At 45.2% G+C, this 13,216-nt stretch overlaps 1 protein-coding gene across 1 annotated transcript in view; it reads right to left on the bottom strand.

Annotated features, from left to right (window-relative positions):
* LOC140188396 (hydroxysteroid 11-beta-dehydrogenase 1-like protein) overlaps window positions 1-10,207 on the bottom strand; it is a 34,946-nt gene extending 24,739 nt beyond the window's left edge. The window contains 3 exon segments of the mRNA XM_072244628.1: window positions 4,615-4,646; window positions 4,649-4,735; window positions 10,043-10,207. Coding sequence (XP_072100729.1) covers window positions 4,615-4,646; window positions 4,649-4,735; window positions 10,043-10,124 — 201 coding nt within the window. The 5' untranslated portion in view covers window positions 10,125-10,207.
* Window positions 10,208-13,216: the final 3,009 nt, after the last annotated feature.

Genomic DNA, 13,216 nt, shown 5'->3' with positions numbered 1-13,216 from the left:
TTCAAACCAAACATCAGAATGGGGAAGAAATATGATCCCAGTGACTTTTACAGTAAAATGATTGTTGGTGCCAGACAGGGTGGTTTGAGTATCTCAGAAACTGCTGATCTCCTGGGATTTTCATTCAGTACAGCAGTATGGAGAATGGTGAGGAAAACAGACAAAACATCCATTGGGCGGCAGTTCTGTGGGTGAAAACTACTCTGTTAATGAATGGTGAGAGGATAGAGGCCAGACTGGTTCAACCTGACAGTAAGGCGACAGTAACTCAAATAACCACATGTTACAACAATGGTGTGCAGAGGAGCATTCTGAATGCACAACATATCAAACCTTGAAGTGGATGGCAGAAGCAGAAAACCATAGTCATACACTCAGTGGTCAAGAGGTACATAATGAAGTGGCCACTGAGCACAATTTCATTCAGAGATATTACTAGTGCGATCTAACCAGGAAAAAAAATGCTTTAATAGTTCCACCTAAACCAGGTTCTAACTGATCTGATTTTGAAGCTGTATTTTTTGTAAGGAATACAATGGATTTGTTGAAAATCAAAATGCTGGAAGTCTGAAGTAAAAAACAGAAACTACTAGAAATGCTCAACAGATCAGGCAGTATCTGTGGAAACAGAATCTGTGTTCATGGTTCTGATCAAGTGTCGGAACTGGGGAGGGGAGAATAGAAGTTAGTTTTAAATACCAAAGAGGGTGAGCATGGGATGGATATTTGCTACACGGCGAGGTCAGGGATTGAAGGCAGACAGAAAGAGAAAGAACATGAACAATGATGCAGAGATACATCCTAGGATGTGCTGGGACATATCACCAGTGATGTAACCTGCGGTCATCGGGTGTTTCTGGTCTTTCAACATCAGATACACTCACCCAGGCGACCCAGCTGGGGTTGATCAGGCCCTGGCTTGTGTCTCAGCAGCACTGGTCCGTGGGTCACATCTCTTGATCCATAGCCATGAAATTGTAATCCGCAGAAATGCAGTGAGAGAGAGAATCGACACAAAGGAATGTAAAAGCTGGAAAATGGAGATGTGTTGGAACAGCTAAGTTGGCCAGGCCATGATAATAGAGAAAGAAAAACTAAGCCAATATTAGAATGGATAGTTCTGATAAAAACAAACTTAGAATAACTTTGTTTCTCTGTTAAGTCTGGAAGGATGCAATGTGACCAGACTAGAGAATTTGTTACCTAACTACAAATCCAGATACCTGCAATAATGATATGGAATCATGGCCCTTGGGTTATAGCTGAGATGCTTCACTTTGATAAGTCCTGATGGAATTTCTCACCCAAAATATTGAATATCTATTTCCCTTCATAGATTTTGCCGGACCTGTTGAGTTCCACCAGCATTTTGTGTGTATTGCTCAAGACTTTCGGCATCTGCAGAATCTCTTGTGGCTCAAGCTACTTTGCATAAAAATCCAAAATACATCATGTCCATAGAGACATGATGGAAAGGTCTGAAGGGAAAACGTTGCGGAAAGCATATCCCACGTAGCCACGTAGCCATGGCTACCTTTGTGTGTGCATCTGGCAGTTTGAGTACACACATGCACGCACACACGCGCGCGCACACACACACACACACACACACACACACACACACACGCGCACACACACACGCACGCGCGCGCGCGCGCGCGCACACACACACACACACACACACACACACACACGCGTTTCTGGTGTCACTGCGTGCTAAGATTATACTTGACCCTGATGTTCTGAAGGATGGACTGACCTCATAGTCACAGAACACACCATAGCACCAGTCCCTTAGAGAGAAGTTTCAACAGAAAAGCAGCTTTGAGCATATCAATCAGATGGCAGTCTGCACAGATATCCAGAAGGCCCTACAGAAAAAGCAGATGGTAAATCCTACAGCATAGTTCCTTATATAGACTGCCAAAGTCATTTGGCAGAATGTTTCATTGACACACCAGATGACAATCGACCAGCTGTACCACATTGCCATCCTAATGACATGACCTTGATTACATTACCTTATATTATAAAGTACACTCAGTGATCACTTATATTAGCAAAGTGCCTCTGAGTGTATGTTCGTGGTCTTCTGTTCCTGTAGCGAGCCACTTCAAGGTTCAATGTGTTGTGTGTTCAGAGATGCACTTCTGCATATCACTGTTTTAATTCATGGTTATTTGAATTACTGTCACCTTCCTGACAGCTTGAACCAGTCTAGTCATTCTCCTCTAACCTCCCTCATTAACAAGGCATTTTTGCCCGTAGAACTACCACTCAATAGGTGTTCTTTTTTTGTGTTTTGCTACATTCTCTGTAAACTCCATAGACTGGTGTGTATTAAAATCCCAGGAGATCAGCAGTTTCTGAGATACTCAAACCATCCTGACTGACACCAACATGGTCAAAGTCACTTAGATCATTTTGTCCCCATTTTGATGTGTGGTCTGAACAACACCTGAACCTCTTGGGCATGTCTGCATGCTGTTATGCATTGAGTTGCTGCCACATACTGGCTGATAAGATATTTGCATTAATGAGCCTAATAAAGTTGCCACTGAGTGTATAATTCTGGGGGAAAAGAATTCTTGCACTCGAAGGAAGACCAGGGTCACTGTGTGACCTTGCCAGGCAGCAAATTATGATGCCCCACCGAACTTGTATCTGCCTACCTGGACTCCATTTTGTCACCCATAGTTCAGTCCCTCCCGGTGGGATACATCTGGGATACATCCCATGCCCTCCACCTCTTCAATAACTTCCAGTTCCCCGGTCCTGACCGCTTCATTTTCACTATGTATGTCCAATCCTTATACACCTCCATTCCCCATCAAGAAGCCCTCAAAGCCCTCCACTACTTTCTGGACAATACACCTCACCAGTTCTCCACCACCACTACCCTCCTCTGGTTGGCAGAACTGGTACTCGCACTTAATAACTTCCCTTTTGTCTCTTCCCACATTCTTCAGACCAAGAGTGTAGCTGTGGGCACTCACATGGGCCCCAGCTATGCCTGCCTCTTCGTTGGTTATGTGGAACAGTCTATGCTCCAAACCTATACTGGTACTGCTCGCCAACTTTTCCTTTGCTATATTGACATCTACATTGGGGCTGCTTCCTGCACCCATGCTGAGCTCATCAATTTCATCGACTTCACTTCAAACTTCCACCCAGCCCTCAAATTCCCTTGGTCTATCTCGGACACTTCTCTCCCCTTTCTCGATCTCTCGGTCTCCATCTCTGGAGCCAGACTGTCCACTGACATCTTCTACAAGCCCACTGACTCTCATAACTACCTCAACTATACCTCTTCACACCCTGCCACATGCAAAAATGCCATTCCCTATTCCCAGTTCCTCTGTCTCCGCCACATCTGTTCCCAGGATGAGGCTTTCCATTCCAGGACATCTCAAATGTCCTTTTTCTTTAAGGATCATGGTTTCCCTTCTGCCGTCATCAATGATGCCCTCACCCGCATCTCCTCCATTTCCCGCACTTCGGCCCTCACCCCATCCTCCCGCCACCACAACAGGGACTGAGTTCCCCTTGTCCTCACCTACCGCCCCACCAGCCTCCAGATCTAGCACATATCCTCCACAACTTCTGCCACCTTCAACAGGACTCCACCACTAAGCACATTTTTCCCTCTCCACCCCTCTCCGCTTTCCTCAGGGATCGGTCCCTCCGCGACTCCATGATCCACACGTCCTTCCCCACGGATCTCCCACCTGGCACTTATCTCTGTAAGCGCAAGTGCTACACCTGTCCCTACACATCCTCTCTTGCCACCATTCAGGGCCCCAAACAGTCCTTCCAGGTGAGGCAACACTTCACTTGTGAGTCTGTTGGGGTCATCTATTGCATCCGGTGCTCCCGGTGCGGCCTCCTCTACATCGGTGAGACCCGACGCAGATTGGGGGACTGCTTCGTCGAGCACCTCCGCTCCGTCCGCCACAACAGACAGGATCTCCCGGTTGCCACCCACTTCAACTCTGCTTCACATTCCCATTCGGATATGTCCATACATGGCCTCCTCTACTGCCATGATGAGGCTAAACTCAGGTTGGAGGAGCAACACCTCATATACCGTCTGGGTAGTCTCCAGCCCCTTGGTATGAACATTGAGTTCTCCAACTTCCGGTAATTCTCTCCCCCTCTCTTCCCCTATCCCAGTTTCACTCTGCCCCCTCCCCCAGCTGCCTATCACTTCCCTCATGGTCCCGCCTCCTTCTACTACCCATTGTGTTTTCCCCTATTCCTTCTTCACCTTTCCTGCCTATCCCCTCCCTGCTTCCCCTCCCCAACCCCTTTATCTTTCCCCTTACTGGTTTTTCACCTGGAACCTACCAGCCTTCTCCTTCCCACCCTCCCCCCACCTTCTTTATAGAGCCTCTGCCCCTTCCCTCTTCAGTCCTGATGAAGGGTACCCGGCCTGAAACGTTGACTGATCGTTTCCATGGATGCTGCCTGACCTGCTGGGTTTCTCCAGCGTGCTGTGAGTGTTGCCCCACCATATAATACTTCGAAATATTTCATTGATGGTAAAATGCTTTGATGCGGGCTGAGGTGAAGAAAGGTGCTGCATGATTAGCCATCTGTCATCAAGTTCCTTACTTGTTTCAGCAGAGTTTTATTTCGTGCAGTTCGCCGCCAAACCTGGCGTGGTGATATGCCATCTGCTCACCAATTCCTTTACTGGCTCTGGTCAACAGGATACGGGCACCTGAGAGAACCTCTGTTCAAAAATAAACCAAATGGTTAAGAAGTCACATATCACATTGCTTAATTTGAAGAAAAGTTACTGCAGGTGTATGTATTTTGCATTCTATTTTGTTTTTCATGCTTGGAAACATTCACAAGCCTAAAGTGAAAACTAAATCAACAATTGCAAATAGTCTGCAGTGATTCAATAGTCAAGTACTGGTTTCTGAGCTCCTGACATTGTTATTTGGCTCCCAGCTCAACCCAGTCCAAACATGTTTTTTTTGGCTATGGATCACACCCTCTCCTAGGTAATGGTCTAAAGTGAAACCAGACTATTTGTAATCTTGGTATTATGCCAGACCCATAATGAGTTTCATCACTAAAACTATCAATTGTATTGGAACGTGGTTTTTTTTGTAAAATCATTCTCATGTAACACGACCTTGCACCACTTTAATCTTACCTGCTGTCGAAAGCCTGATGGTGCATGCCTTTAGTAATCGTAGGCTTGATTATTTCAAGGTTTTCCTAGCTGGGCTCCCCTTTTCTACTCTTGAAATTCTACTACCCAAATCTTAATCCATACCTAGTCTCTTTCACCGTCATCCCTGTTCTTGCTGAATGACATTGGCTTCACCTTTAGCAACATATTAAGTTTTAAATTCTATTCCATGTTCTCAAATCTCTCCAGAGTCTTATACATCTTACAATCTTTTCAATTTTCTATGCCCAAACCTCTCAAGATCTCAGTGCTCTTCTAATTCTGGCCTCTTGATCAACTCTAACTTTAATTTCTCCACTCATGGTGGATGTGGCTCCTATCAAAACCTAGCCTGGAGTTTTTTTTTCTCTGAACTCCTCTGCCATTTCACCTGGGGATCTAGGGGATATGCAAGATCATGCATCTGCGCCTGGGAAGTCTTCATTTCCAGGGCACGGGCCTGGGCAAGGTTGTATGGAAGACCAGCAGTTGCCCATGCTGCAAGTCTCCCCTCTCCACGACACCAATGTTGTCCAAGGGAAGGGCATTAGGATCCATACAGCTTGGCACCAGTGTCGTCGCAGAGCAATGTGAGATTAAGTGCCTTGCTCAGGGACACAACACGTTCCCTCGGCTGGGGCTCGAACTCACAACCTTCAGGTCGCTAGTCCAATGCCTTAACCACTTGGCCACGTGCCCACACTAGGGGATATGATTAAGGCATATAAAATCAGGAGAGGGAGAGACAGGGGAGACTGCAGGAAATTTCTCCCCATATGAGAGATTGCTTAGACAATGCAAGAGAGATATTCCTTAACTTTATAGTACAGCAATATATTAAGATAACTTGTTCTTGGCAAGAACTCAGACTGATTAGATTAAACCCAGACAGAGTTCAAACGTCAGTACACCTGATACAGATGTGTGGTGATAGCCCAAGTGCAGAGGGAGGGACACTGAGGCGGGTTAAACAGTTCACTTAAGTTTAATAAGAACCTGCAGAACAGAAAGAAAAATAATAAACATTAGGCCAACAGGGCAGCTCTCAAACTGAAAGCTAATGCCAACACTGCGACCTAGAAGCAGTAACTTAGGACTAGATAAATTCTGCTCCTTTACAGTGTCAATCTGAACTGTAGTCCTCTTTCCCAGAACGAGGACTAAGGTAATCAGTACTTTAGTCAAGACTCAGCAAGACTGAAATGAAGGGAAGAAAGTTAAATACCACCACAAAGAAACCCTAATTGTTTGGAACTTGCATACTTGCAAGCTCAATTGCCGACCCCTTTCAACGACCCAACTGCAAGGGAGCCCAGAATTAGTGGTTGTCACAGGTCCCCTCCCTAGATGCACCAGAGAACTGTGTCTGCTGGAAGTCATCCCAGGATGTCAGGAGCCAGAACCGAAGAACGTACCTCTGGGCCATACCCCTCCCAGTCCACAAGACACCAAATCCTGCGCCGCGTCCGGTGAAATGCCAGGGATCTATCCACAAGCGGGGAGGAAGAGAGGGGGAGTGTTGACTGGAGCAAGGGGGAAGGAAGTCACTGGCTTGAGCTGGGAAACACAGAACACTGGGTCAATCTTCAATGATGGTAGGCACTGTCTACAGGAGGCTCTGTTGGTAATCTTTTCCACTACAAATGGTACCACATAGCATAGGGCCATCTTGGAGCTCTCAACTTTCAAAGGAAGATCTCTAGATGCCAGCCAAACTTTCTTGCCTTGATTGAGAGGCCTCAGCTGTCGGCTAAGCTGATCAGCCCGCCGAGCATGTTGTTTCTGAGTATGCAGCAGAGAAGCCCTGGCCCAACTCTATGTGTGCTTGTAGTATTGGACCAACTGTTCAGCAGCGGGAACTCCCATGTCCATCTTTTGGTCAGGGAGGAATGGTTGCTGGAATCATTTTTGGCATTCAAAGGAGAAAATGCCAGTGCAGGACAAATGGAGGTTATTATGGGCAATCTCTGCCCAAACCAGGTTCTGGAGTTGGAAGAGACAAGGCAGCACAGGTTTGAATCTATTCTCTCAGTCCAGCCATTAGATTTGGGGTGGAAATCTGATGAGAGGTTGGCTGTGGCTCCCAAAGGAAAACAGAAACCCTTCCAAAAACAGGAAGTGAGCTGTGGTCCTCAATCAGACGATATTTTATGAAGGAAGCCCTGTAGCCGGAACACGTGCTGAGGCATAAGGGTAGCAGTTTCACGAGCTTAGGGAGTACAATGAAGTAGGCAGCTTTGGAGATCCAGTCCACAACGACAAGAATGGTAGCATATCTATCAGGTGGAGGCAGACCAGTGATGAAATCCACCAAGAGGTTGGACTAGGGGCAGTGCAGCACAGGCACACAACACCGCAGGCAGAACAGACCAGCAAAACGCTGAAAAGATGTCTTGTTCTGGGCACAAGTGGGACAGGCAGAGATGAAGTCATGGACATTCTGGGAAATAGACGGCCACCAAAATCACCTCTTTATAATTTGCAGGGTCTGTTGAATCGCCAGATGACAAACCAGCTGAGAAGAATGACCTCACTTTAACAGTCTGAGGTGCACAGTGGCAGAAACCAAGTCTGGCTCTGTGGCTCAGAAGGGAAGGGTGGGGGTAGAAGAGGTTAATTGTCGCGGTAGCGAATTTGTTGGTTAGGGGAACAGAAAGGAGGTTCTGTGCACAGGAACAAGATTCCTGGATGGTTTGGTGCCTTTTGGTTGCTAGGGTCGGGAACATCTCGGATCAAGTCCACTGCATTAAGTTAAAAGCTTTTAAGTTAAGCCAGAGGTCGTGGTCCATGTTGGTACCAATGACATGGGTAGGAGGGGTGACGAGTTCCTCAAAGTGAGTTCAGGGAGTTAGGTGCTAAAGGACAGAACCTCGAGGATTGCTACTCATTGCACATGCAGGTGAAGCCAGAAATATGAATATCATACAGTTTAACACCCAGTTAAGGCCTTGGTGCAGAAGGAGGGCTTCAGATTTTGATATCATTGGGCTCTTCCAGGGAAGGTGGGCCCTGTACGGAAGGCATGGTTTGCACCTGAACTAGGGGGGGACTAATACCCTAGCAGGAAGGATTGTTAATGCCGCACTGCGGTGGGGGTGGGGTGTTAAACTGAAGTTGCAGGGGGATGGGAACTAGAGCACTAGAACAGACAGTGGAGAAAGATGTCGTTAAGCCTACATACAAGGTCAGAAATCTAAAGGTTGGGCATGGCTGGACAGATGTCCTGAGTTGCGTATATTTCAAAGCAAGGAGTATTGTTGGAAAGGTGGATGAGCTCAGGGCATAGATCAGAATGTGGAATTATGATATTGCAGCCATTTGTGAGACTTGGTTGCAGGAGGGGCAGGACTAGCAGTTCAATGTTCCAGGGATTAAAGGGGGAGGCGTGGTGTAACTAGTCAGGGAAAACGTCACGGCAGTGCTCAATCAGGACTGACTGGCGAGCTCATCCAGTGAGGATGTATAGGTAGAGCTGAGGAATAAGAAAGGTATGACCACGTTAATGGGATATTACAGAACACCCACCAGTCTATGGGATTTATAGGAGCAAACTTGTAGAGAGTTCACGCACTGTTGCAAGAAACACAAGGTTATGATAGTAGATGATTTTAGGTTGGCATAACATCATGGGCTGAAGGGCCTGTACTGTGCTATAATGTTGTATGTTCTATTGTACAGAGGTCATAAGTACAAGAGGTTCTGCAGATGTTGGAAATCTTAAGCAACATACACACGATGCTGGAGGAACTCAGCAAATTAGACAGAATATATGGAGGGGAATAAGAAGTCTCATCCTGAAATGGCGACTGTTTATTCCCCTCCATAGATGCTGCCTGACTTGCTGAGTTCCTCCAGCATTTTCTGTATTGCTAAATTATGGAGGTGAAATATAATAACTGCCTTGGACATCTGCAGTGCAACAGAATCCAAATACATCTCCTTCACATTCAATTGCATCGTTACTGGTGAATCTCCTACCATGAACTACCTATGGACTTCAAACTCAACTGGACCAGATTGTGCTAAAAGAGCAGGTCAGGTAAGGGGCATCCTGTGGGAAGTAATTCACACTGTAATACCCCAAAACCCTTCCACCATCAACAAGGCACAAGTTAGGAATGTGATACAAAATTCTCCACCTAGCTGGTGGACTGCAGCTCCAACAATACACAAGAAGCTCGACATCATCCAAAACAAAGCAGTCCATTTGATTAGCACCTCATCCACCATCCTAGGCTCAATCCTCCACCAAAATCTGCAGCCTTTTCCAATTAAAAAGGGTACAGCAGCAATATGACAAGCTTTGTGTGAGACCATATCCAAACCTTTAGGCTGTACGTACTAAGGGGAAGGACAACTACAGTAACCGCACAAAAAAATCACGTACATGCTCCCTCCTTCCTCTACACAACTCTGACTTGGAAAAACAATCTTTTGCAATCACTTAATAATCAAGTCAATTGATACTTCTTTCACAGACTGCAGGAGATCCAGGAAATACTGCTACCTCATTTCCTTAGAAGAAATGACAGAACAGCAATAAATGTCGGGTGTAAGAAATTGCAAGTTCTCAGAACCCATATTCAACATCTCATCCAAAAAAGTACTAGAACACAACTGACTTTCCAATTATCCTGTATACAATTGAAAGTAAATATATAGACAAGAAAGCTTCATATGAACCAACTCAATACAAAGCTGTAATAAAAATCCTTTGCAAGCTAACTAATGCTTTGATAACATCTAGAAGACTTTTTACGGCAAGAAACTTAATAGGAGTATATTACACAATTTATTAAGTTCCTCCTTAATTTAAAGAATGAGTGTTTTAAAGAGCAAGTGTCCTAAAGAACTTACCAGGATCAAAGCTATCTCTCCATAACACAGCCCAGATACCAACAGAGATTGCAATAACAATAATTGCTGTTAATCTTGCCATTTCCACGTCTTCATAAAATTACTGCCAAGCAGCAAAAACTGCAAATGTTAAAACACCAACTGAAGAGGCAGGCAAGGAAAGAGCAAGAGTGGGCTGGAACTAAACAACAAGTCTATTTTCTGCCAAGTGTAATTTGACCTAATCTTTTCATATTTACTTCCTAGTTTGTGGGCGGTGCCGGCAAATACTGTACTATCAGCTAATCCCAATCAGCCAGTCACGAGCTCATATCAACCAAAATACTATCTTCCCTCTCACTGTGAAACAGAGACATCTCTTTTTCCCTTGTTACGGAGAGAGAAAGCCTGTTGTATGTTGAATTATCACGTGAATGTGTAGTCTTTGGGGTACTGCAAGTCTTTGTCTTTACTGATTCTTTGCTGCACGCTTGAGTGTTCGGTGGGGGGGCACCGATGCTTTTTTTGCTGGTGGGGGAGGGGAATCATTGCCTTGCTGCTGCTTATGTGAGGGAGGGGGAGCTGGAGGGGCTTTGGGGTTCTAACATTTAACTGTCATAAATTCTTTGGGACACCCCTCTGTTTTCGTGGATGGTTGCAAAGAAAAAGAATTTCAGGATGTATATTGTATACATTTCTCTTACATTAAATGTGCCTTTGAAACCTTTGAACACCCCAGCATTTAACACTACATCATTTTCAAAACAGCAAAGTAGCCAGATGCATTTGATCAAACTTGTGCCACCAAATAAAATTTGGAGAAATTTCATGTAATGGTGGGTCCTTAGTGGCCGCTTTTTTAGATACACCTGCTCCTTAATGCAAATATCTAATCAGGCAAACATCAGGTAGCAACTCACTGCATAAAGACATGCAGATATGGTCAAAGAGTTCAGTTGTTGTTTGGACAAAACATCAGAAATGGGGAAGAAATGTGATCTCAGTGATTTTGACCATGGAATAATTGTTGGTGCCAGACAGGGTGGTTTGAGTATCTCAGAAGCAACTGAACTCCTAGGAATTTCAGGCACAACAATCTCTAGAGGTTACAGAGAATGGTACAAGAACACAAAAAAAATCTAGTGAGTGGCAGTTCTGGGGGTGAAAATGCCTTGTTAATGAGAGCAGACAGACGAAAATGGGAGAATGGCCAGGCTAATTCAAGCTGATAGTAACTCAAATAAGCACACATTCAGCTGTCCTTTTCGCAAGACTGCTAGCCAGTGGTGGAAGCTGAAAGTGAGAGTGACAAGCACTACCCACTAGACTACCACACTAGACCCGCCACAGCAGCAATTTTGCCACCTGCCAGCACATAGCCTCTTCAGTAGCAAGCCTCACGTAGTGCCTTCTCACTGGTGATACACAAAAACTGAACTCATCCCGGACTCAGGCTGAACTATAGAGGACGGGGAGGAGGTCTGGCCCCTGCACACAAAGCACACAGGCCCGCCAGTGTGTGGACATGCCCCGGTGCTCGTGGCCAAACCCCCAGCTAAGGGTAAATAGCCCCACTGTCTTGTGGGCAGCCTCAAAGGCTACAGGAGTAAACTTAGACAGCACATCTGGAGTGGAGCCCCTAAGGCGGCTGGACGTCATTGAACATCCTTCCGGCAGCTCCTGCAGCCAAGCTGATGCCAAACGGATTGCTTCATAAGCTTTCCTTTGGACTACACTGGTGAAGCTGAGAGGGGCTTCCCAAAGATCCCATTTAGACCGCCTAGTCCCATAGCCCTCCATACCCCTTCCAGCTATGTGCCTATCCAAACTTCTCTTGAACATTAAGATTGAAATCACATCCACCACTTGTGCTGGAAACTCATTCCACACTCTCACCAGTCTCTGAGTGAAGAAGTTTCTCTTCATGTTTCCCTTAAAATTTTCATCTTTCACCCTTAATCCATGACCTCTAGTTCTAGACTCACTCAACCACAGTGGAAAGAGCCTGTTTTTATTTACCCTATCTATACCCCTCATAATTTTGTTTACCTCTATCAAATCTCCCCTCAATCTATTTGAAAATAACATTGGCACACTACTAAACATACAGTGGAGCTAGAAAGTTTATAAACCCTATAGAATTTTCTCTATTCTGCATAAATATGACCTAAAATGTGATCAGATCTTTATGTAAGTCCTAAAAATAGACAAAGAGAACCCAGTTTAATGAATAACACAAAAAGCATTTATACTTGTTCATTTATTTATTGAGAACAATGATCCAATATTATATGTATTTGTTGGAAAAAGTACGTGAACCTCTGCTTTCAGTAACTGCTGTGACCCCCTTGTACAGCAATAACTTCAACCAAACGTTTCCAATAACTGTTGATCATTTAGGCCCAAGGTTTGCTGCAGTTGACCACCACTATTGACCATAAATATGGCAAGCTCAAACCTCTTGACTCTGCTTCCTTTCACCTGTCATTTGACTGAATTTTCTGATACAGATTTTGGCAATATTCAGTGGAGCAGAGGCATTCTGGACTCCCACATTCATCCCTTTTGCAGGTCTCTTACTGCTTCCATAACTTACAGTACTGTGCAAAAGTCTTAGGCACATATATATATATAGCTAGGCTTCCTAAGTACTGTATTTGTCATTGTGGAGCAGAGAGTGAGCTTCTAAGCCTGGCTGGATCAAATGATGTTGGGAATGGTGAGGGTGGAGCGCCACAGGAAGTGGCAGAGGAGTCCTAGGGGTGGGAGGGGGAGGGGGGCAGCATGGGTGCAGGCACACCCAGCCCAGAGACACCAGGCAATGTCATTTGATACCAAACAACTGGTTTTTCGATCATTACAGAATGTCTCTCTGGAGCTTCCCTCTCCCTTCTCCTTTTCCCAACCATGATTCCCTTCTCCCTGCCCCCTTCCCATTTGCCATCTACAATAGAGACTCATATCAGAGTCAGGTTTATCATCACTCACAATTGTCATGAAATTTGTGGTTTTTTTGATGCAGCAGTACCATGCAATACACACAATTACTACAGTACTGTGCAAAAGTCTTAAGACACCCTAGTTTTATGTAGTATATATATGTGTCCCTAAGACTTTTGCACAGTACCGTATATCTTCAAAAAACCCAATTAACTTGGTCAGACAGACTCTATGCCAATTCATTAATCCCTGCCT

This window comes from Mobula birostris, chromosome 26 (genome assembly GCF_030028105.1).
Source record: "Mobula birostris isolate sMobBir1 chromosome 26, sMobBir1.hap1, whole genome shotgun sequence".
NCBI lineage: Eukaryota > Metazoa > Chordata > Chondrichthyes > Myliobatiformes > Myliobatidae > Mobula > Mobula birostris.
Note: the sequence above shows the minus strand (reverse complement) of the source record. Positions and strands in the feature narration are given on the sequence as shown.